The 21,504-nt window shown below is 38.0% G+C and overlaps 1 protein-coding gene across 1 annotated transcript in view; it reads left to right on the top strand.

Annotated features, from left to right (window-relative positions):
• Positions 1–21,504, top strand: part of LOC143029399 (uncharacterized) — a 74,054-nt gene that overhangs the window by 28,071 nt on the left and 24,479 nt on the right. The window contains exons 7-13 of the mRNA XM_076192081.1: positions 341–479; positions 1,278–1,394; positions 7,201–7,287; positions 12,377–12,463; positions 15,378–15,576; positions 16,096–16,225; positions 19,784–19,951. Coding sequence (XP_076048196.1) covers positions 341–479; positions 1,278–1,394; positions 7,201–7,287; positions 12,377–12,463; positions 15,378–15,576; positions 16,096–16,225; positions 19,784–19,951 — 927 coding nt within the window. The remainder of the gene's footprint in view (positions 1–340; positions 480–1,277; positions 1,395–7,200; positions 7,288–12,376; positions 12,464–15,377; positions 15,577–16,095; positions 16,226–19,783; positions 19,952–21,504) is intronic.

Genomic DNA, 21,504 nt, shown 5'->3' with positions numbered 1-21,504 from the left:
CAAGAGACCATAAAGCTTACACTAGGTAGTTCCATGTTCCTTACCACCTGTCATTCCTATTAATCCCATTGCACTATTAATCCCATTGTCAAATTTATTTATATACATTATGTACAATAAGGATGCATTGACTCATTTAGAAACTACTGACCTGGAACGTCAGAGAAAGCTTCAAGAGATGGCACTAACATGCCAGTAGCATGTCCATTCTTAGAGATTATCTTATACATGAATCCTAGAAGGAGGTTTGGGGTCAGGGGGAGCCAGGAGGAAAATAATGGACCTCTGTAGATGAATGTACCGAGCTCCTGGTAGGCCTTATCATCTATTATTACTGCAGTTGGATCAGCTTCGAGGTGATGCCATGGTCAAGGAGAGGGAGCAGGAGAAAGAAGAGAAACCGCTTAGATCTGGAGAGACAGTGCTCCACCGTGTCAAGCGGAGTGAGGACTTGAGATTGAAGAAGAGGCCATGCCGAGGTGAGTTCCTTATTTTACATTTGCATATCTTTAACAATCTATTCCTACATATCACTTTCCCCTTTGTCTTCCTCTTCTTCTCTTTTTTTTCTTGCTCTTCTTTTCTATTTTCCTCCCCTTCTCATTATTCCCATTTTTCTGCTTTTTCTTTTTTCTCTTTCTTCTTTTTTCTTCTTCATCTTCTTCATTTTCATTCTCTTCTTCATTTTTCTTCTTCATCTTCTTCACTTCCATTTTCCTTCTTTTTTCTCCTCTATTCACCTTCCCTTTTTTCTTATTTTTCTTACCCTTCCTCTTCTTCTCAGTCTTTTCTTCCTTTCTCTTCTCTCTTCTTCTTCTTCTTCTTCTTCTTCTTCTTCTTATTGTGGTTTTTCTTTTTTCCTTCTCCTTTATCTTCTTTTCTATATCTACTCTTCCTTTTTCTTTCTTCTTTTGTAAAGCCTAAAAAAGAACTAATAAACTAACAAATATATATGTACAGAGAGCACCAATTGACATAACAGTAATGACAGTGATTTATTAATAATTTGTTATTTATCTTATTTTTTAACACTTTTGAGTATAGATAGAGCCCAAATTTACTTATTTACAAAATCACTTTGACTTCATTTGTATGTACAACACTAGCTTCTGTTGTAAAGTAGTAATGCAATACTTCTTTATGCAGACCACATATGATACAAATAAGTAAATGAGGTTGTAAGAATCTTGTCCAAATCATATATCATCAGCTTTTGTAGTACTTAGAAGTAGAGGTAACTGTACATCTGAGAGGTAAAGTATTGTTTTCTGTTGCAGCACTGAATGCGTCTGAGAGTTACCATGCCATAACCGTTCGGCAACAATGCAGTGCTTCATATATCAAAATAGTCCTAGGCCAGGATCCAGAAACAATTACACCAGATTGTCCAGAAGGTATGAACCATTACACCCACATGCGCAGAAGTAGACTTATAAGGTTTTAGCAATCGCTACATCAGTTAACCTCTTCAGTAAGGCCAATATGACATGAATGTTACATACAACCACTCCTCGTTTAACGACGACAATTGGGACCAGCGCGTCGTCGTTAACCGAATTGGTCGTTAAGCGAAAGTGTATACATATACATACATGTACTGTATGTACAATGTCCAGCAATACATGTATCTTTATTTTCGTGTATTTTCCCTCTTTTATACAGTACATTAAAGCTTTATTTACTGTTTATTTACGGTGGTTAGGTTCCTGAAATTACCGTATATGACCAAATCCGCGTATGCTGACATTGCATATTGAATACCGGGGTATTTTTTTAGTTTCGAGCATGGGCGCAATATAGCAATAGAAAATTAATTATTAATTTTGTAAATTAAAATGTATCAACATAATATGCAATTTTGTGGGCGGAAATGAAAGTAAAAAAATACCATGCTACAAGAAAATATGCTAATGAACGAAGTCGGTAGCATAGGATTGGTATGCCATCTTGTCGTCTGGTAACGTCTCTCACGACGACGACAACGAGGACGAGCCGGATGACATTTAATTTGCAGGTAATGATTTATCAAACACAGGTCAGGTTAGTTTAGGTTAGACGAATTCATCATCCTTTTATTTCTTCGACATCGGCATCTATCATAACAAACATGGTGTACCATTCTTCCGACATGACTTCGTTACTTACGAAATTTGTTTTAGCACCTTTTTTTTTCCGCTCACAAAATTGCATATTACTTTGATACATTATAATTTACAAAATTAATAATTAATTTTCTATTGCTATATTGCGCCCATGGTCGAAACTAAAAATTTACCACTACCGGTATATACTGTACCCCAGGTAGTTTTTGTAGCTTGCAGGATGGTAATGTAGACCTAAACTTCAGAACACTTTACCTCACAGCTAATATCCACTGTACAAGTTCAATTATAACATCATACAAATTTGCCTCAGCCAACTTAATTATCGTACACGACGTCGTAACTTCGGGAGATTTACGTTAAACGTCTGTCATAAAGCCCGTCGTAACTCCGCGTCGTCGCTAACTGAGTAGGTCGTTAAACGAGGAGTACCTGTACATACATACACCAAGGGGTCTTTTACCTTTACAAGGGAGGTAGCCAAAGTCAAATGGATAAACCCACTCCCATCCACCTCATCCCTACACACGCCTCTCCCACCCACCTCATCCTCACACACGCCATTCCCATCCACCACCCCTCCTTCCCTCTTTTCTTGGTTCCTCCTGGATGATGGGTTTATCCTTGTATCTCGCCCACTGCCCTGGGTCAGGAGCAATGCAGCAAGACACAGCACATCCACAGCAAGGCCGCTTCATTTAATCAGCGACCTTGCCCCTTCCCCCATCCGTCTCCTCGTGCAGGAAAAGAGAGGACAGGGAGAAATCACTTTGGGCTTCGTCAAAATATCATTCACACATACTCCCTAATCCCCCCCAACCCCCACCCACTCCCTTTCACGCATCACAACATCATCCATACACAACCATTCGCCACTAAGTGTTGGAAAAAAAATGAGTTTCACAAAATGGGAAATATAAAGGCCCATGGTGGATACCAATGGTCATTGAAAATTCCCACAATCTCTCTGAAAAGAATCTTTGAACTATTGTCTGTTTTGTATAATTATGGCACTGTTTTTATTTTCTAGCTCAAAAATGTAGGGAGAGTAGTAATTTTCCAAATTTGTCATCTTGTAGTTCTTCGCCATCAACAACCAAATTTGAACCTTCCATTGTTACCATGTTTACGACAACCTTCTCACTTATCTTTTGTTATTTCTACATCATTTTCTTATTGCTGTGTTATCACCTATTTCTATATTATCATCTCTGTTTTGTTGTAATTTTTGTCTGTTAATTTTAACAATCATTCTCCACATTAAGATGCTAAATGTCTATTAAAAGTCAACTGAGAAGGTTTTCAAAGAGGTGTTGAATATTTGCTAGATGTATGGCTTAGCCACTTTTTGATAAGATAATGCAAAAATAATTCCTAATTATTATGCAGTGTGATAAAAAGGCCTATCAAAATATTGGTACCAGACAAATTTTTCCTTTGCCGATCTTTGGCTGTTCTCGTAAGGTTCTATCGGCTGTGACATCAATCTCGCTGTTTACATTTTGATGCATGCCATATGCATGCGTTATAAAATGTCATGCTGCACTGTCAGCTTGATCAGTGATCTATCATATTTCGTGTGTTAGCAAGGTTTTATCAATTATTTAGTTCAAAAATGGTTTATTGTGTCGCCGCAAATTATGACAGTGATTCGACAAAACTTTCTGCTGCGGATGGACTTCATTTTCATTCTTTTCTGAAAGATCCTGTTTGCAAAAATTATTGGATCTTTCGGTACAGACGGCACGAGTTATGGAAGCCTGGATTGAAAGTGAAACTGTTAGAAACATAAAAAAAGACACTTGGGACCCTGGCCTTGTCAACAAATATGAAGGCTATGGTGAAATATATCCAACATGTTGCACAAGCCCGTTGACGACAGGGAATGGCTGAAAGAAGGTAATAAGCCCAGTTCACATTGTCAAAGATTTGCTAAAATTTTCGTCCTCTCTCCTGTACAATGTAATAAATTTAATAGTCTTTAACAGTGTGAATCTGTTGTTTCTTGTAAATTATAATACAAAGTGTAGTAAAGCGTTTGACAAGGAACTGGCATGTAGAACTGGTTGACGGGGAATAGCAGCTACTACTAACGCTGCACCATGTTTTTAGCTTTGCACTTGCTTCATAGATGTACAGCTGCTAAGCAATTGTACAACACACAACATCCCGCTTATCATCTTGCTTTCAGGTTCAAAAGCACACAAAGAGCTTGAGCTTATGGTAATGCAGAAAGCACTTCTCAGTGATATCGGTCAGCTTTCATCTTGTCAAAAACATCAACATTGGAATCGTATAACAAGGTTGTGTGCTTCTTTGCTCCCAAGTCCCAGCACTTAGTTTTTATATAAAGCAATGAAAGGAAGGCAAGTACACATGTAACTTCAAACATATCTTGATGTAATTTCACTACGGTAATTCAGACACAAGGAGGCTGAATTCTTACTGAGAATGGTAAAATGCATGCATGGTGATTGAAAATTAATATTATTAATTTTCCACTCTCAGACTACCACTTGCTGCCCTTCATTTCGATGAAAATTCACGTAAAAAAGTAGAAAAAAAAATGGAGAGGTGCAATGGGATATATCTTATTACAAAGCCAAAGCAGGTATTAGAGTGGCAAAGGAGAAGGTTAATCTAATATATAGTGAGTATATGAAGCATTATTGTGCTACATATTGCATCCAAACTGTGAAACTGCTGGAGGAATGTGATAAATCCAAAATTAATATTTGCCTAAAAATCTGGTATTGTTCTGATAACATGACAAACTAAACAACTACATGTACAAACCATAAATCTCCTTTTTGTATTTACAGAATATATATATAGATTTTACTTGGTGAATTACTGAGTTTGTGTTCTGAATATCCATCATACAAATTTGCAATAAATGCCAAACTTCAGGCCACTATGAAAGTTCCTTAACTAGTCTGTTCCAAATATGAAAAACACGAGAAGTCTGACATCATCTAGAAACAAAGGTCCAGGTTTAATTGTCCAACACAGTGAACTCTTTTCATATACCAAGGATAAATAGTAATTCAAATATAATTCCAAGAATCTGAACTAAAGTCATTGCTGAAGGGTATTTAAATCCTGTGTAATGTCCATCTGGCGGAGGCCATTTTTTCCTAATTCGGTCTCTGGGACATATTGGATGGGGCAGGCGATTTCTTTTGCTCAGTCGTTGCCAACACCACTCCACTAAATTACGATAGGCAAGATACCTGTACAGCCTGAAAGAAATAAAAATACTAATTTATGATTATTCATGTTGCTGTAAATTAATCATTTTTTGCATTTTTAGATAGTCTATTGTATATATATATATATATATATATATATATATACATATATATATATATATGTATATATATATGTATATAGATGTTGTCACGTGTATCCTTGCACTATACCCACATTGGAACACAAAAGAGCATCCAAGTTAGATCAATCTTCTTCATTCGATGTGAAGTCACTTTTGTATTGTGTGCTGGCCATGTTGAAGAATGTAAACAGCAACTGTTATGTCATCAGTATGCCCTAGTGGTGGAAAATGTAACTACGGCATTGAAAAGTTCGTTTGGTCTCAGGCACTTTTAAGATAATTCTATTTGGATAAAATCAAAACTATAAAATACTAGAAACATGCATTTTAGTGTTCTTACTTCTTCCAAGTTATATTTTCATACATGAAATAACAAAAAATAAGGAAATCCAAAACCTTCTCACTTGACTTTTAGGTCTTAAGTATCGATTATTAAACTTTTTGATGGGACCAACTTGCATTGCTCCTCCTCACTATTACAATACCCAGACACTTTGGAGACATCTCCACTGTCTGACTGCCAACACTGGTATGTGTGTGCTACAGTTTTTTACTTACCTAATCTTTATATACAGGAAACTATCAATGCTCACTGGAGCCTATCTCCTGCTCTCCAATCTATCATTCATAGCTTCAAATTCATGTACAATTCTAACTTAATCTCTATCACTTATTTCCAGTTATTATATTTAGATTTTATTTCATGTATTGCTCAAGCTTAGGCTATATCACGTTCTAAGCTATTCCAAGTATTTTTGCATCTATATGGAAAACTGTATCTCTTCACATTGTTTAGACATGTGGTCTTACTTAATCAAAAGAGCTCTTCTGTCAATGCAATCTGTCTCCTTTAGTGACTTGAATACTGTAATAATATCACCTCTTTCTCTTCCGTCTTTCAAAGTTGGTAGGCCCAATGTTATTAATCTTTGCTCATATGTTTTATCTTTCAGGCTGGGAACCAGTTTGGTAGTTGCCCTTTGTATTTTTTTTATCTTGCTTATATCATTCACTCTGTGTGGAGACCATACCACAGATGCATATTCCAGTCTTGGATGGATCAGGTTTTCAATGAGTTTCTTTATCATCTCTTCATCCACATGGTGAAACCGTCAATTTAATTTTCTTCAGCAGTCTACGTCTCTCCCATAATCCTGCTATGTCTGTTAGGTGACAGGTTGCTTTTTATCAACCAAAGCCTTCCACCTCTTTTGTTTTTGTAATGGGTTCTCTTCTCAAGGAAAAATATAAGGATGGTCTTTTGCTGCTGTTGCCCATTTCAAGTACTTTGCATTCACACATTCACTATATGAATGTGTGAATGCTGAATGTATATTTGTATGATTATAATTTTTTTTACAAGTTTATTATACAGCTGTATGTCTCCAGTCATTCTTTGCAACCCTATATGGAGTATTGATTGCAAATTTGATGTAATCAATACACTAGGGATTATAGTGACACTCCTATGGATCAGATTTTTATAACATCCATTAAGTTTGGAGACCAGTTTCTACTGAAAGGAGAATGCTAATCACTTTTAATCACTTTTATGACTTCCTTTTTTTGGACAGAAGCACTGGTTATTGAAAACAAAACAAAACATATAACATTTCAAAAGTAATTTTAATTTCTCTTACTTTTCCAGATGTTAAATATTATATTTATACTCATCAAAACTTTAATTTCTCTTATCCTGCCATATGTCAAGTGTTCCTGTACTCATTTTAACCGTCTTTTTCTATTCTGCCATTACTCTACCAGACTACAAGGAGCATTATGAATACCATGCCTTCTGTGGTATAAATATCTTCATAGACAAGTATGGCTGTTTTGACGAAATGGGAAATGGTAAGTCATTGGCATATCATCTTGTATTTCTTGAAATTCTAAAAAAAAATTCTCAGAATGAAAGAAGGAAGGGAGAGCAAGCTCGGAATGTCTTTTCATGTTCTACCATTTCTTATCTCATCTTCTCTTACTCTCGCCTATAATGCCAACAATTTTCATATTCATTTATATTATTCAAAATTACTGGATAGGATGCCCGGGAGAAATTTAAATAAATACAGGCAACACATGAACATACATCCAACCACCCGATTGTAAGAATTATGCCTCCCTCTCCATTTTTCATACGTGACTTGTCTCCCGCTCCCTTCGTCACTCATGCTAGACCCCTTTCCCTACCTGTTCCTCCTTCCTCTATGCCGTACACTACCCCCAATGCCTGCTTACAGCTAAAAACAGGTCTGAAATGATGTGCCGTGACTTCAATTTATTAGTCTTCGTCCAAAAATTCCACATGACTCAATACTCAGGAACCTATAGTTTGGGACCCTCTCCCCCTCCTAAATGTCTGACCTAGATTATAAATTCTTATTAGCTAGATATAAAAATAATATGAATAGGAAGTCATGGTCGCAAATTTCTAATCAGAGAATACCAGGGTTTGTGGACTTGAAGGCATCACTTCAAGCCACACCCTGCACTCCAACAGGTCAATAACCCCTCTTGTATCCTAGTCCCCCCAATCTTGAAATACCCTCCCATTCTTTGGAAATATATCTTTATAGTGACATATCTTTAATAGCCAAGATTGATAGTTATATAGACTTCAAGCCAGACCTGCACTTCAACAGGTCTATAAATATTGTCCCATGTATCTATTAAATTGAATTATTACTTACCACACCTACACCTACAAGGGGTGACATTCTATCTTTAAGTGAGGTGTGCCATGTATGGTGTAGTACATTTACATACTAAGTGGTAGGCTCATACAAAACTGGCCTTTAGCTTCACACACTTGAATGCAGTAAAAACATGAATGACACATTACATAGGACCAAATGACAGTATGAAGCTTACGCTACTTAGCCCATTCATGTGTTATATCATCCTGCATGCCTTTATAGTGAACTCGAATATTTATCCAACAAGTGCTGTATCATATTCTTGTGATCATCACCTTTTACAATTTTTGTAGACTAATTGCAAAAATAAATAATGAAATTGCCCACCTTCTCAAACCAATAGGGATTCAAGTAGGGACAGTTCGCTACCACAGTTATCATCAACATCACACAAGGAGATGCAGTGTAGCTGCTTGCCATCCACTGATGGTCTAGGGATGTTTTATTGAAGTGCAGTGATAAATATCCATGTATCTGGTATATATGTATTTTGTAAAGGAATGAGCAGCGGATTGGCTAGGAAAAGATTCCCATACGTGCCCCTCTGAAGATATTGTTTCACTTTAGCCCATTTACACAACCATTTTAATTTTTCTGTCTCAAGTGACACAAGTAAGGTTAACCAGCTTGAGATCTCATAAGAATTGTTATAAGTCTAAAAGTGAATTATCTTATAGCATCAGTATTGTATTTAGAAATAATTTATTTTTTATAGAAAAAATAAAGTGGTTATTGACAATTTTAATGAAAATATTATCATCATCATCATCATCATTATTATTATTATTATTATTATTATTATTATTATTATTATTATTATCATTATTATTATTATTATTATCTCTCCATCTGCACCTTTTACCTTTTCTTCTCTACTTGATTCGCCTCCTCTTCCTCTTTTAACTTCCTTCCAAAACATCTTTTTATTACTTTCGAAATTTTCTGTCATACTCTTTCCCCATTTCACATCTGCTCTCCTCTTTGCTTCCTTTATCTTATGCTTAACTTCTTTTCTCTTTACTTTGTACCTCTCATACGATTCCCTCGTCCTAATTTGTAGCCAATCTATGAATGCCTGCTTCTTCTCTTCTACACCCTTCTTTGCTTCCTCATCCCACCACTCACTACCCTTCTTTCTATTTCCTCCCGCCCTCCTTGTTCCACACACCATCTTTGCACACCTTATGACTCCCTCCTTGAACCATCCCCATTCCTCCTCCACTCCTAGTTCTACTCTATCCTTTACTCTCTCCCACTCCTCTCTCAACTTCTTCTTATACTCATTCTCCTTTTTTTCTTCATTTAAGCAGTTCACTCTAAGTACCTCCCTACCTTCTGCCCTTTTCCTCTTTCTCCACCTATTCTCCACTCTCAATTTACCTTCCACCAGGAAATGATCTGATATTCCCCCACTCTCTCCCCTTAGAACATGTACATCCTTAACTCTTCCTACCATACTCCTGGTCACCACTATATAGTCCATTAATGCTCTATCTGCCACCCTTCCATCCACCACCCTCTCCCATGTGTATTTATGCCTGACTTTCTTCTTAAACACTGTATTTGCTATCATCAACTCTCTTTCAAGACACATCTCCACCATCAACTCTCCACTACGATTTTTGCCTTGAACCCCATACTTTCCAATCACTCCATCAATTGGTTCATTTTCTACCCTAGCATTTAGATCTCCCAATACAACTACATTGAAATTTCTCCCTAATCCCTCTATGCACTCATTTATATCTACCCAGAATGCCTCCCTTTCCTCTATGCTCTTCTCACTACCAGGCCCATACGCACTTACAAAAACCCACATCTCCTTTCCCAGCTTCATCTTCATCCACATCAACCTTGATGTGGAAGAGAAGGCAGTGAGAGGAAGGTGGGCAGAGTATTTTAGGGAGTTGCTAAATGTGAAGGAGGATAGGGAGGGAAAGGTAGTTGCAGTGGGAAGCGCTAAGAAAATGAAAGTGATGAGTGAGAAAAATGGAGGAGAAATAGGGAAGGATGAAGTGAAAGCAGCTGTTGAGATGATGAGAGCAGATAAGGCACCTGGGTTGGATGGATGCCATGCAGAATGTCTGAAAAAAGGAGGTACAGTTATGGTGGACTGGCTGGTGAGGTTATTTGATGTTTGTTTAAGAGAGGGTAGAGTGCCAGAAGACTGGAGGAGTGCCTGTATAGTTCCACTTTACAAAGTAAAGGGGGACAAGTATGAGTGTAGTAGTTACAGAGGGATCAGCTTGTTGAGTGTAGTTGGGAAGGCTTATGGGAGGGTAATTGGTGAGGAACGGAGTGGTTTTAGGACAGGTAGGGGATGTGTAGATCAGATTGTTGTGGTAAGACAGATATGTGAGAAAGCTATAGGAAAAGGTAAGGATGTTTTTTTGGCTTTTATGGATTTGGAAAAGGCTTATGACAGGGTGGACAGGAGGGCACTGTGGGAGGTACTGCAGATATATGGGATAGGAGGAAAGCTTCTGGGAGCAGTCAAGAGTTTTTATGAGAGTAGTAGAGCTTGCGTTAGGATTAGAAATGGAGAGAGTGAATGGTTTGAGGTAAAGGTGGGACTTTGTCAGGGGTGTGTTATGTCGCCCTGGCTGTTCAATCTTTACATGGATGGGGTGGTGCGAGAGGTGAGTGCAAGGGTAGTGGGTCAGGGGTTGGAGATGATTAAAGAAAATGGAGAAAAGTGGGAGGTGAGCCAGTTGTTGTTTGCCGACGACACTGCACTTGTAGCAGGATCAGAGGAGGGATTGAGGAAGTTAGTGACAGAGTTTGAGAAGGTGGGTGAAAGAAGAAAGCTGAAGATAAATGTGGGTAAAAGTAAGGTGATGAGATGTACAAGGGGAGAGAGTGACAGTAGGCTGGAAGTGAGCATTAAGGGTGAGAAATTGGAGGAAGTGGATAGTTTCAGATACTTGGGTGCGAATGTGACAGGAAAGGGAGGAGTGGGGGTGGAGGTAGAATGTAGATTGAGAGAAGCGAGTAAATGCCTTGGTGGATTAAAAAGTGTAATGAGAAATAGACATTTGGGAATGGATGCTAAGAGGAGGTTATATGAAGGAGTGATTTTGCCAACAGCAATGTACGGGGCAGAAACATGGAACATGAGAGAGGAAGAGAGAAGGAGTTTGAATGTGTTTGAGATGAAATGTCTGAGAAGTATGATAGGGGTTACTAGGCTAGATAGAGTGAGAAATGAGGAGGTGAGGAGGAGAACAGGGGTGGAAAAGAAGCTGGGAGATAGGGTTGATGAAAGAATATTAGGATGGTTTGGACACATGGAAAGAATGAGTGAAGAAAGATTAGTAAAAGAAGTGTGAAAGGTGGAGGTGGAAGGAGTGAATATGAGGGGGCGTCCTAGGATGAGATGGATGGATGGGGTGAAAGGGGTTTTACAAAAGAGAGGAATGTCTGTAGAGGAAGGACGGGAGAGGACAGAAGATAGGGGTGAATGGAGAAGGGTTGTGTATAGATGAGGCTGTGATACATGAGGGGGAGTGGGTGGGGGATGGGGGGTGAGGAAGTATGTATGAGAAAAAATTTGACGCAGCCCGAAGGGATTTCTCCCCGTCTTCTCCTTTCCTGCATGAGGGGACGGAGAGTAGGGGGGTCGCCAAATATATGAAGCGGCCTTGCTGTGAATGTGCTGTGTCTTGCGACACTACTTCTGACCCAGGGCAGTGGACAGGACGCAGGGATGACCCGTCATCCAGGAGGTGCCAAGATAGGAGGGAGGGAGGAGGGTGGAGGGGAGTGGAATATATGGGAAATGAAATGGGTGGGAGTGATTTCTATGCCTTTTTCTTTTTGGCTACCCCCTGTGTAAGGGGGAAAAAGCCTTTGGTATATGTATGTATGTATTATTATTATTATTATTATTTTATTATTATTATTATTGTTATTATTATTATTGTTATTATTATTATTATTATTATTATTATTATTATTTTTATTATTATTATTATTATTACTATTATTAATCTTTTTTATATAATGATATCGGCCTCAACTCCACACTGGTGTGGAACACCACACTCCCACCCCTTAGTAGTGTTAGACCAGTCCATTTTTTGTCTGATGGCCCTGTCTGATTTGTAATTTATTTCTATGGCCCCCATCATAGTAATTATTAAAAGATATTCCATTCAATCCTACTAATATCCCATTTATTTCAAGTGATCCCTCTATGGACCTCTGTTGAAACCCACAGCCTGAGACAATGTCTTCTTTTACAGACTTCTACGAGACACAGTACTATGATCTTGAGAGGAACATAAATCGTATTTGTCCATCGTGCCCCCCGTATATCTGCTATGATGACAGTAAGTATGTACATACTAAGTGGTAGTCTCATAGAAAACTGGCCTTTAGCTTCACACACTTAAATGCGGTAAAACATGAATAACACATTACATGGGACCAAGTGACAGTATGAAGCTCACACTACTTAGCCCAATCATGTGTCATATCATCCTGCATGCCTTTATAGTGAACTCAAATATTTATCCAACAAATACATACATACATACACATACCAAGGCTTTTTCCCCCTTACAAGGGGGGTAGCCAAAAAGAAAAAGGCATAAAATCATTCCCACCCATTCCATCCCTGAATACACTCCACACCCCTCCACCCTCCCTCTTATCTTAGCACCTCCTGAATGATGGGTCATCCCTGCACCTTGTCCACTGCCCTGGGTCAGAAGCAGTGTCGCAAGACAAGTGCTGTATCATATTCTTGTGATCATAAGATTTTACAATTTTTGGAGACTAATTGCAAAAAGAAATAATGAAATTGCCCACCTTCTCAAACCAATATAGATTCCAGTAGGGATATTTTGCTACCACAGTTATCATCAACATCACACAAGTGCTGGTGGAATTTAACAAGAAAGCATCACCAGAAAGAACAGCCATGGTTTCTTCCCCTTTATAAGGGAGATAGCCAGCCAAAGCATGCATCCACCTCTCAGTCATTTTACACTCATCCATCATCCATTTGTCGTCTCTTTCATCTTAGATCTTTGTGAATGAAGGGTCATCCTGTGTCCACTGCTTGGGTGAAAAGTAATAGAGGCACAGGACATCCTCAGTAGAGCCTGACATCCAAAACTAGTTTACCTCCACTACTTCATTACATGGGGCCCCTCCCCCCACATCCACTTTGCATTCCTCTCCAGGTACCTATTTCTCTTGATATTTTATTTCCCCAGACACTTATTTTGATGTGGGGATGAAATAGGTGGAAATGGATTTATGCCCCTTACATTAGCTACCTCCCTTGTAAGGGGAAAAATCCATCCTAATATATATGTATTGTGCACCACTACAGTGATTTTGCTACACAAGAAAGGAGAACAGGAAGACCTTAGTAACTATCTATCTATCTATCTATACACCAAGGGTATTTTCCCTCTTATCAAGGAGATAGTAACTACCATCTGATTAGTTTATTGATATGATGATGATGATATGGATTAACATCACAAACTTCCCACTATCGGGAGGCTAGGATGGTACCCCGAATCCTCTCAATCAAGATCCTTCCATAAGCCTTTCCAACTACACTTAACAAGCTAATCCCTCTGAAACTACTACACTCACACTTGTCCCCTTTTCCCTTGTAAAGTGGAACTATACAGGCACTCCTCCAGTCCTCCGGCACTCTACCCTCTCTCCAGCAAACATTAAATAACCTCACCAGCCAGTCCACCACTCACTGTACCTCCTTTTTTTAGACATTCTGCATGGCATCCATCCAAACCAGATGCCTTACCTGCTCTCATCATCTTAACAACTACCTTGACTTCATCCTTATTTCTCCTCCATTTTCCTCATTCATCATGGTCATTTTCTTAGCACTTCCCACTGCATTTATCTTTCCCTTCCTATCCTCCTTCACATTTAATAACTCCCTAAAATACTCTGCCCATCTTCCCCTTACTGCCTTCTCTTCCATTATCATCTCTCCATCTACACCTTTTACCTTTTCTTCTCTACTTGATTTGCCTCCCCTTCCTCTCTTAATTTCTTTCCAAAACATCTTTTTATTATTTTCAAAATTTTCTGTCATACTCTTACCCCATTTCACATCTGCTCTCCTCTTTGTCTCCTTTACCTTGTGCTTTACTTCTCTTTTCTTTTCTTTGTACCTCTCAGATGACTCCCTCATCCTATTTTGTATCCAATCTGTGAAAGCTCACTTCTTCTCTTTTTGATTTGTAATTTCTAATAAACTACTAATGCCTACAGATAGATTTACTGATTCAATCTTAGTATTTGACAAATAAGTTTCTTGATAAGATCTTTTTACCATTCTGTCTCTGTTTTAATAATATCCTTATTTTATCTTTCAAATGTATCTACTTCCTCCCTAAAGGTAGTCTATATTATGTCTATTTGATACTTTTACATTTCTGTAGAGTTTCCTTCAAATGATCCGTGAGTCACTTTCTTTTCTCTGATCTTTACCTTTTATTTTGCCCTACTGATTTTGATCTCCATTATCATTCCTCTTTTGATTTAGTAATTTGTAATTTTTGAGAATTTGCTTTCTTTGATATTTTTTTGTACTCCCTACTTTCTCTGCTGATCCCCCAATGATATAATGATATTCATTATATCAACATTCATACCCTTAATGGTGTCCTTATTATTTCTTGGAGCTTCAAATCTGTATTCAATTTTGTTAGTGGTAATTCACTCCCACTCCCTCGCTCCTGTCCACACCTCTTCTCTGGCCATCCCACGACATTACTGACCTGCAAGGGGTCCCATGGGACACTTTCGTCCCATCCACAATTAGATCACAAAACAAACCATGAAAGGCAGACTGCCAACCTCAATATTATGACACCAAACCTCCTTATATCATTTCCACAGAAAAATCACACTCAAGAGAAGAAATAACCATGCTAGTATACTAATGTTCAGGACACCATCCAGCAATAGTACCAACACAGAATAGGCCTGGTCACAGAACCATACTGCTGTAGATGTAATCATCACACAGAGGACACCAAACATCTCATCCTACACTGATCTGCAGACAACAGTACAATTTTTTTTTTCCTTGTGTGACATATGGACCCAGGGGCTGTTGCCATGTACTTGGGAGTTCTGGATCTCTTGCAAAAGATCTGGGACAATGAATTGATTGGTTGTCCAACATGAAAGTGTCAGTTCCTGGGCAGAACTTGCAAATACATGCATCAGACCTGTCTTCTCCTTTTGCAGCCTCCAGCTCACCATACAGTGAGGATGGAATAATTACAGAGAAGGTGCTCTTTGACTGGCTCAAGAACAGCAAAACAGCTGATGCCAGTGACATCACTGCCTCATTCAGACTCTCCAAGAATGACTCCTATAATTATGCCAGCTCCATAAAAGAATTCATTGCCACTTGCAGCTTTGATAGGAGGGATTGCTCATATCGGTGAGAAGGTTCATTGTTTATTGTTCCATTAAACTGAAATCATTCCTTATCCTTTTAAGGGGCTTTGTCCACTCAGCTAAGAGAGATCTTTGGGAGGCCTAAAGGAATGTTGTCAGCCACTGAAGGGCTGTCGGTTTCCAGTTTGTGAAAATTGAAGCAACATTTATCATTATTATTAAGAACACAATATCTTGCACTATTATTTGTGCACTGTATATCTGTAATAATCAGTTGGATCATTCACTGTAATGCAGATCACCACAACCCTATGAAGTTGCTAAGACATACTGGTTCTTTTTTGCTTGACCAAGGTAGCTTTAGTGAAATTGAACCTTGGTCTTTTTGTTGCCAGACCAGATGGGTGTGGGTGTGTGTTGGGGTGGGGGAGGTCTGAGTTCCACATGGGGAAGAATCAATATATTATGAACAAACAAATGCCTGTTTTACTGGATTTTTGTTTGCAGTTCTTTTTAGTTCTGTAGTCTTAATATAACAATGTGTGTTTTTTCTCCATTACAGTGATTTTTATGAGTGGCCAAGCAGCATGTATGGCATGTGTTACACCTTCAACACACCTTTCAAGATAGTTAGAATCAACAAGAAGAGGCGACCCATGCCTGTGCGCAGGACAAGCAATGTCGGCTATACTGTAAGAGGAGATAATTTTTTGGTTAACCTAATATACAGATTTTCACTCTCCTTCCTCATGGCCATTTTACACCCACAGACACGTCAGTCGAAGTGACAACGAAGTTTGGAACTCCAGGGAAATTCAAGTTGCATCGATCTCAGGAATGAGGGAGTACCTTTGTTGTATTAGTAGGGAAGGGGAAAGTTTGTGGTGTAGTGGGAAGGTGAAGGAAAAGGTGAAAGAGAGGGATTACTGAGGAAAATGGAAGGAAATGAGGAAGGGGACGAATGGGCCCAGGAGGTCAGATGGCATGTCAACAAGAGAGGGGCAGATGATAGTGGTGAAGTCGAAGAGATTAGTAAAAATGTAAAAATTAGAAATATAGATAAGAGCAGTGCAATGAAAGGTAAAGATAATTATTTCCATGGATTTAATGAGGGAGGAGGTGACAACCTCCCCCGACTAGTAAATCTAGAGGAGAAACTAAAAGAAAAGAACGAAACATGGGAGGTTAAGTTTTACCAATTAACGCTAGTTACCCAAAGAGTTGATATACTGGAAGAACTAAAGAAGGAGAATCAAAACCTAACTAAAGAAATAAAAGAATTAAAAAGACAGTTAAGAGAAATAAAGGATGAGAATGAGGAATCAAAGTGAATAAAGAGTCCATAGCAAAAGAGGTAAGTGGTTGGAAAAAAGTACAAGAGAACAATAAAATTGAATTTAGAGGTATAGTGGAACAGCAGATGAAAGAACAAACCAAGGACACAGTTATTAAAGTGATGAGGAAGAAGGAGAATATAGTAAGAGAATTAGTGGATAAAAAGAAATGTATAAGAGAAGTATAATCCAAATAGAACTACAAGAATAAAGGAGGAAAAGGAAAAAGTAAATAAGATATCATACTTGGTGCATCGAAAACTGGACATTAGGACAGAGCACGGATATTCCCCCTGTGTTGCCACATATGATTATTTTATCATTTTATTTTATTTTAAATTTTATTTCATAATTTTATAATGTTGCCACATATAATTATATTATAATTTTTTGTCACACACCACCACTGAAGTAAAAATCAAAGCAATGTTTTCTATACAAAGGTTTCGTTTCCTCGAGTCATGGACATGGCATATGAGCGAGAGAGAGTGACGTTGCCACTCCATCCCTTCTCTGGCCACGCCCCCACACTGCATTCAGAAAGCATTGCATCCACATGCACGTTCTCGCCATAGATAAATACATTATATATATATATATATATATATATATATATATATATATATATATATATATATATATATATAGAGAGAGAGAGAGAGAGAGCTGGCGAGTGGGTGGGTGAGCCGTGTGGGCCGTGTTATCTGTGGAGATGTGGCAACACTGGGAAATTCCCTAACCCCGCTTTAGCGGCCATTTCTCTTTGCGTCTACTATAGTAGTTCAAGAAGATGAACCAGAAACAGGGAAAGAAATAGAAGAAATATATAGACTAGGGAAATACAATACAGATAAGACCAGACCAATTAAAGTTAAATTCAGGTCATAAACGACAGCAGAGAATATCTTAGCAAAAACAGGGAAACTAGCAGACAGTGATCAGTATAAACAGGTATGGATAAAAAGAGAAATGAATAAAGAGGAAAGGGAGGATGAGAAAACAAAAAGACTAGAAACTAAGGAAAAAATGAGAAAAGAACAAAGTCAGAAAAAGAGAAATTCTATTGGAGAGTAGTGAATATGAAAGTGAGGAAATGGTTCATAGCAGAGAAAAAAAGAAGGGAAACAGAAAACACAATGGAAGTAGCAGAAAATTAAAAGTGTCTTACACAAATATAGATGGCTTAATAACAGGCTTGGACGAAATGAATGATTACCTGAAGGAAAAAGAACCGGACATAATGGGAATTGCAGAGACAAAATTGAAAGGTCCACTACTACCCAACAGTGTAGGACATGGTGCATACAATTGTTGGATTAGAAACAGAGAGGTAAAACAAGGGGGTGGAGTTATGTTCCTGACTAAGAAGGATATAAATGTGAGAAATGTCACATATGGAAAGAATGGAGTAGAGATGATTGTGATGGAAGTGGAGGACAGGGATGGGAAGAGCAGGAAGTGTGTAGTAAATTATGTGCCTCCTAAAACAGCTGCGTGGGAAGAAAAAGAACACAAAAATATGATAGAAGACAATGACTAAATAAGATAATGGAAGATGGAGGAAAAGTAGTTATAATGGGTGACTTTAATTGTAAAGAAATCTGCTGGGAAGAGAGGGAGGCAGCAAGACGCTGTGCTTCCTACCACCCGTCCAGTATCAAAAGATAATCATATAAACCTCCCATTTTCTCTTTTATGTGTCACTATATGGGATATGTGAAAACACAGTCATATTCATGACTATTTCATATCACAGAAGACATGTTAAATTTTACAACCAGCCTCATAATGACTGGATACAGTGATAACAAGTAAAATGCTATATAAACATTGAAATTATATTCCTCATCTTATACTCGCTATAATTACTTTCTTTGCACTATCAAGATGGAAAGCTTTGAAATAGATGAACAAGGACTGCTTCATCCCTAGATGTACATGAAACTCATGTAACTCGTATAGCCACTGAGCTAAGTGAAAAAATATGAATATATTTTAAGCTTGCTTGAGGTTTCATCCAGCTCTGCGGAGGAAGGGTGAGCAGGGCTGTCAACCAAAGATACAGAATCGACTTAGCTCTTTGAGTGAATTGCCTATACATTAAAACATTAAAACTACACTGAAAATTATAGTGACATAAAATCATTGCAGCATAAGCATTGTCAGATTTGTTAAAGTATTTACTGTTACATATTACTGTTTCTGACACATTTGTAGATCTGTTCAGACACGATTTGGTGCAGCAACACCCATTGCATCCTTGATCATGTCTTATCGAGTCTGTACTGCAGACTCGATAAGACATGATCAAGGATGCAGACTCTGCAGTAGTTACTGACTGCAGATTTACCTCCTGTTCCTGTGGTATATCTTCTGGTGACAGGATTTTTCTGCACGTGGGACAAATTGATTATGGGTGTACACCTGTTCAAACAACAGTCGACCTTCAAATGCTTGTTTATTTCAACCTTTAAACTACATTAAATAATATTACAAAATTAAAGTGACATCAGACCAGTCAGCCAACAATAGCAATCCACACAGTTCCTAGAAATAGAAACAAACAGCGATAGACATCACATGTTATTTTGCAGGGAAATCCCATGTGGACAAACAAGTCTGTACACCAAGCTACACTATTAATTTTCTTGTGATCAGAGCCATGGTCTCCTGCAGGAGACCTGGGGTACCAGACTGACTGACTGACCAGATCAGAATCTAACCAACATAGAAAAAGCTGTGTATCTCCTTTTCCATGCCAACCATTCACATGTGAAGAGATCAGCAAAGGAATCTGGGCTTATGCAACATAGGAAATTGTACATACTAGTATAAATGGCAAGCATTATGCTTAACATAAATCTAGTGAGAAAAGTGAGAATGTATAAATCATTACAAATGTATTTTTCTTCACAGAATGGACTCCGTTTGACACTGAATCTCTCACCAGATAAGCACCTCTCACTACTCTCGCGTGACAATGGGATCCGCGTTGTGGTCCACAACCCAAAAGTGGCAACCTTCCCAGATGAGGAGGGTTTCAATATCTCCCCTGGTTTTGCCACATCTATTGGGGTAAAAAAGGTAAGAAAAATTGAGTGTGAAGTTTGAGTGAATGAGTGTTTATTGACCTAATTTAATTGGTAGTAGTACACATGAAAATAGCTATGCTCATTGAGTGTCCATCTCTATGTGACTTTATGTCACCATTTGTCAAACTCAGTTTTAAATTCTTTTATTTATTTATTAATATTTTGGGTCAATAAATGTGTATAGTTGTGGTATAGATGAAAGTAAAGAGGAAAAGATTTGCAGTACATAAGAAGGAAGATAAATGTGTTAGCATTAAGTGAAACTAAGTTGAAAGTGAGGGGTGATTTTAAGTTCGGAAATGTGGTGGGAAGAGTGCTGGAAATGATGAGGGGTGAAGGAGGGAAGCAATGGCTCTGCTTGTAAGTGATGAGATACGAAAATTTCTGGTGGATTGGAGGAAAGGTTAATGTGGGTGAAAGTGAAACAGGAACGGGAGATGTGGATTTTTGTGAATGCATATGGACCTGGTAATGAGAAAAGTGAAGAGGAAAGGCATTTTGGATAGATTGAGATGGGTGTTTAGAGAGTTTTGTGAAGAATGTGAATGTAGACATGGTGTGGGGGATGTCAATGCTATAATAGGGGATGAGCCAGTAGATGGAGTAGTAGGAAAGTTTGAGGTTCCAGAAATAATCTTGGTGGAGAGATTATGTTGGAGATGTGTTTAGAAAGGAAGTTGATTATATTTTAATAGATTTATTATTTTTTAAGAAAACTGTTTCTTGATATCTTTCAGGCAACATTATCTATTTTAGTTACTTTCCAGGACCTCATGCTGTTCTCCTATCTCAAACTAAGAGATCTTTTCTGTAGAGGATGAGCCAGTAGATGGAGTGGTAGGGAAGTTTGAGGTGCCAGAAATAATCTTAGTGGAGAGATTATGTTGGGGATGTGTTTAGAAAGGAAGATGGTTATATTTTAATAGATTTATTATTTTTTAAGAAAACTGTTTCTTGATATCCTTCAAGCAACATTATCTATTTTAGTTACTTTCCAGGACCTCATCCTGTTCTCCTATCTCAAACTAAGAGATCTTTTCTGTAGAGGATGAGCCAGTAGACGGAGTGGTAGGGAAGTTTGGGATGCCAGGAATAATCTTAGTGGAGAGATTATGTTGGAGATGTGTTTAGAAAGGAAGTTGATTATATTTTAATAGATTTATTATTTTTTAAGAAAACTGTTTCTTGATATCCTTCAGGCAACATTATCTATTTTAGTTACTTTCCAGGACCTCATGCTGTTCTCCTATCTCAAACTAAGAGATCTTTTCTGTAGAGGATGAGCCAGTAGATGGAGTGGTAGGGAAGTTTGGGATGCCAGGAATAATCTTAGTGGAGAGATTATGTTGGAGATGTGTTTAGAAAGGAAGTTGATTAAATTCTAATAGATTTATTATTTTTTAAGAAAACTGTTTCTTGATATCTTTCAGGCAACATTATCTATTTTAGTTACTTTCCAGGACCTCATGTTGTTCTTCTATCTCAAACTAAGAGATCTTTTCTGCTATTGCTTTCTACTCCTTTTTATTGATCTGAGCACAACAG

This window comes from Oratosquilla oratoria, chromosome 1 (genome assembly GCF_046742065.1).
Source record: "Oratosquilla oratoria isolate Oo_2021 chromosome 1, ASM4674206v1, whole genome shotgun sequence".
Lineage (NCBI taxonomy): Eukaryota > Metazoa > Arthropoda > Malacostraca > Stomatopoda > Squillidae > Oratosquilla > Oratosquilla oratoria.
This window is presented reverse-complemented; position numbering and strand designations above follow the sequence as displayed.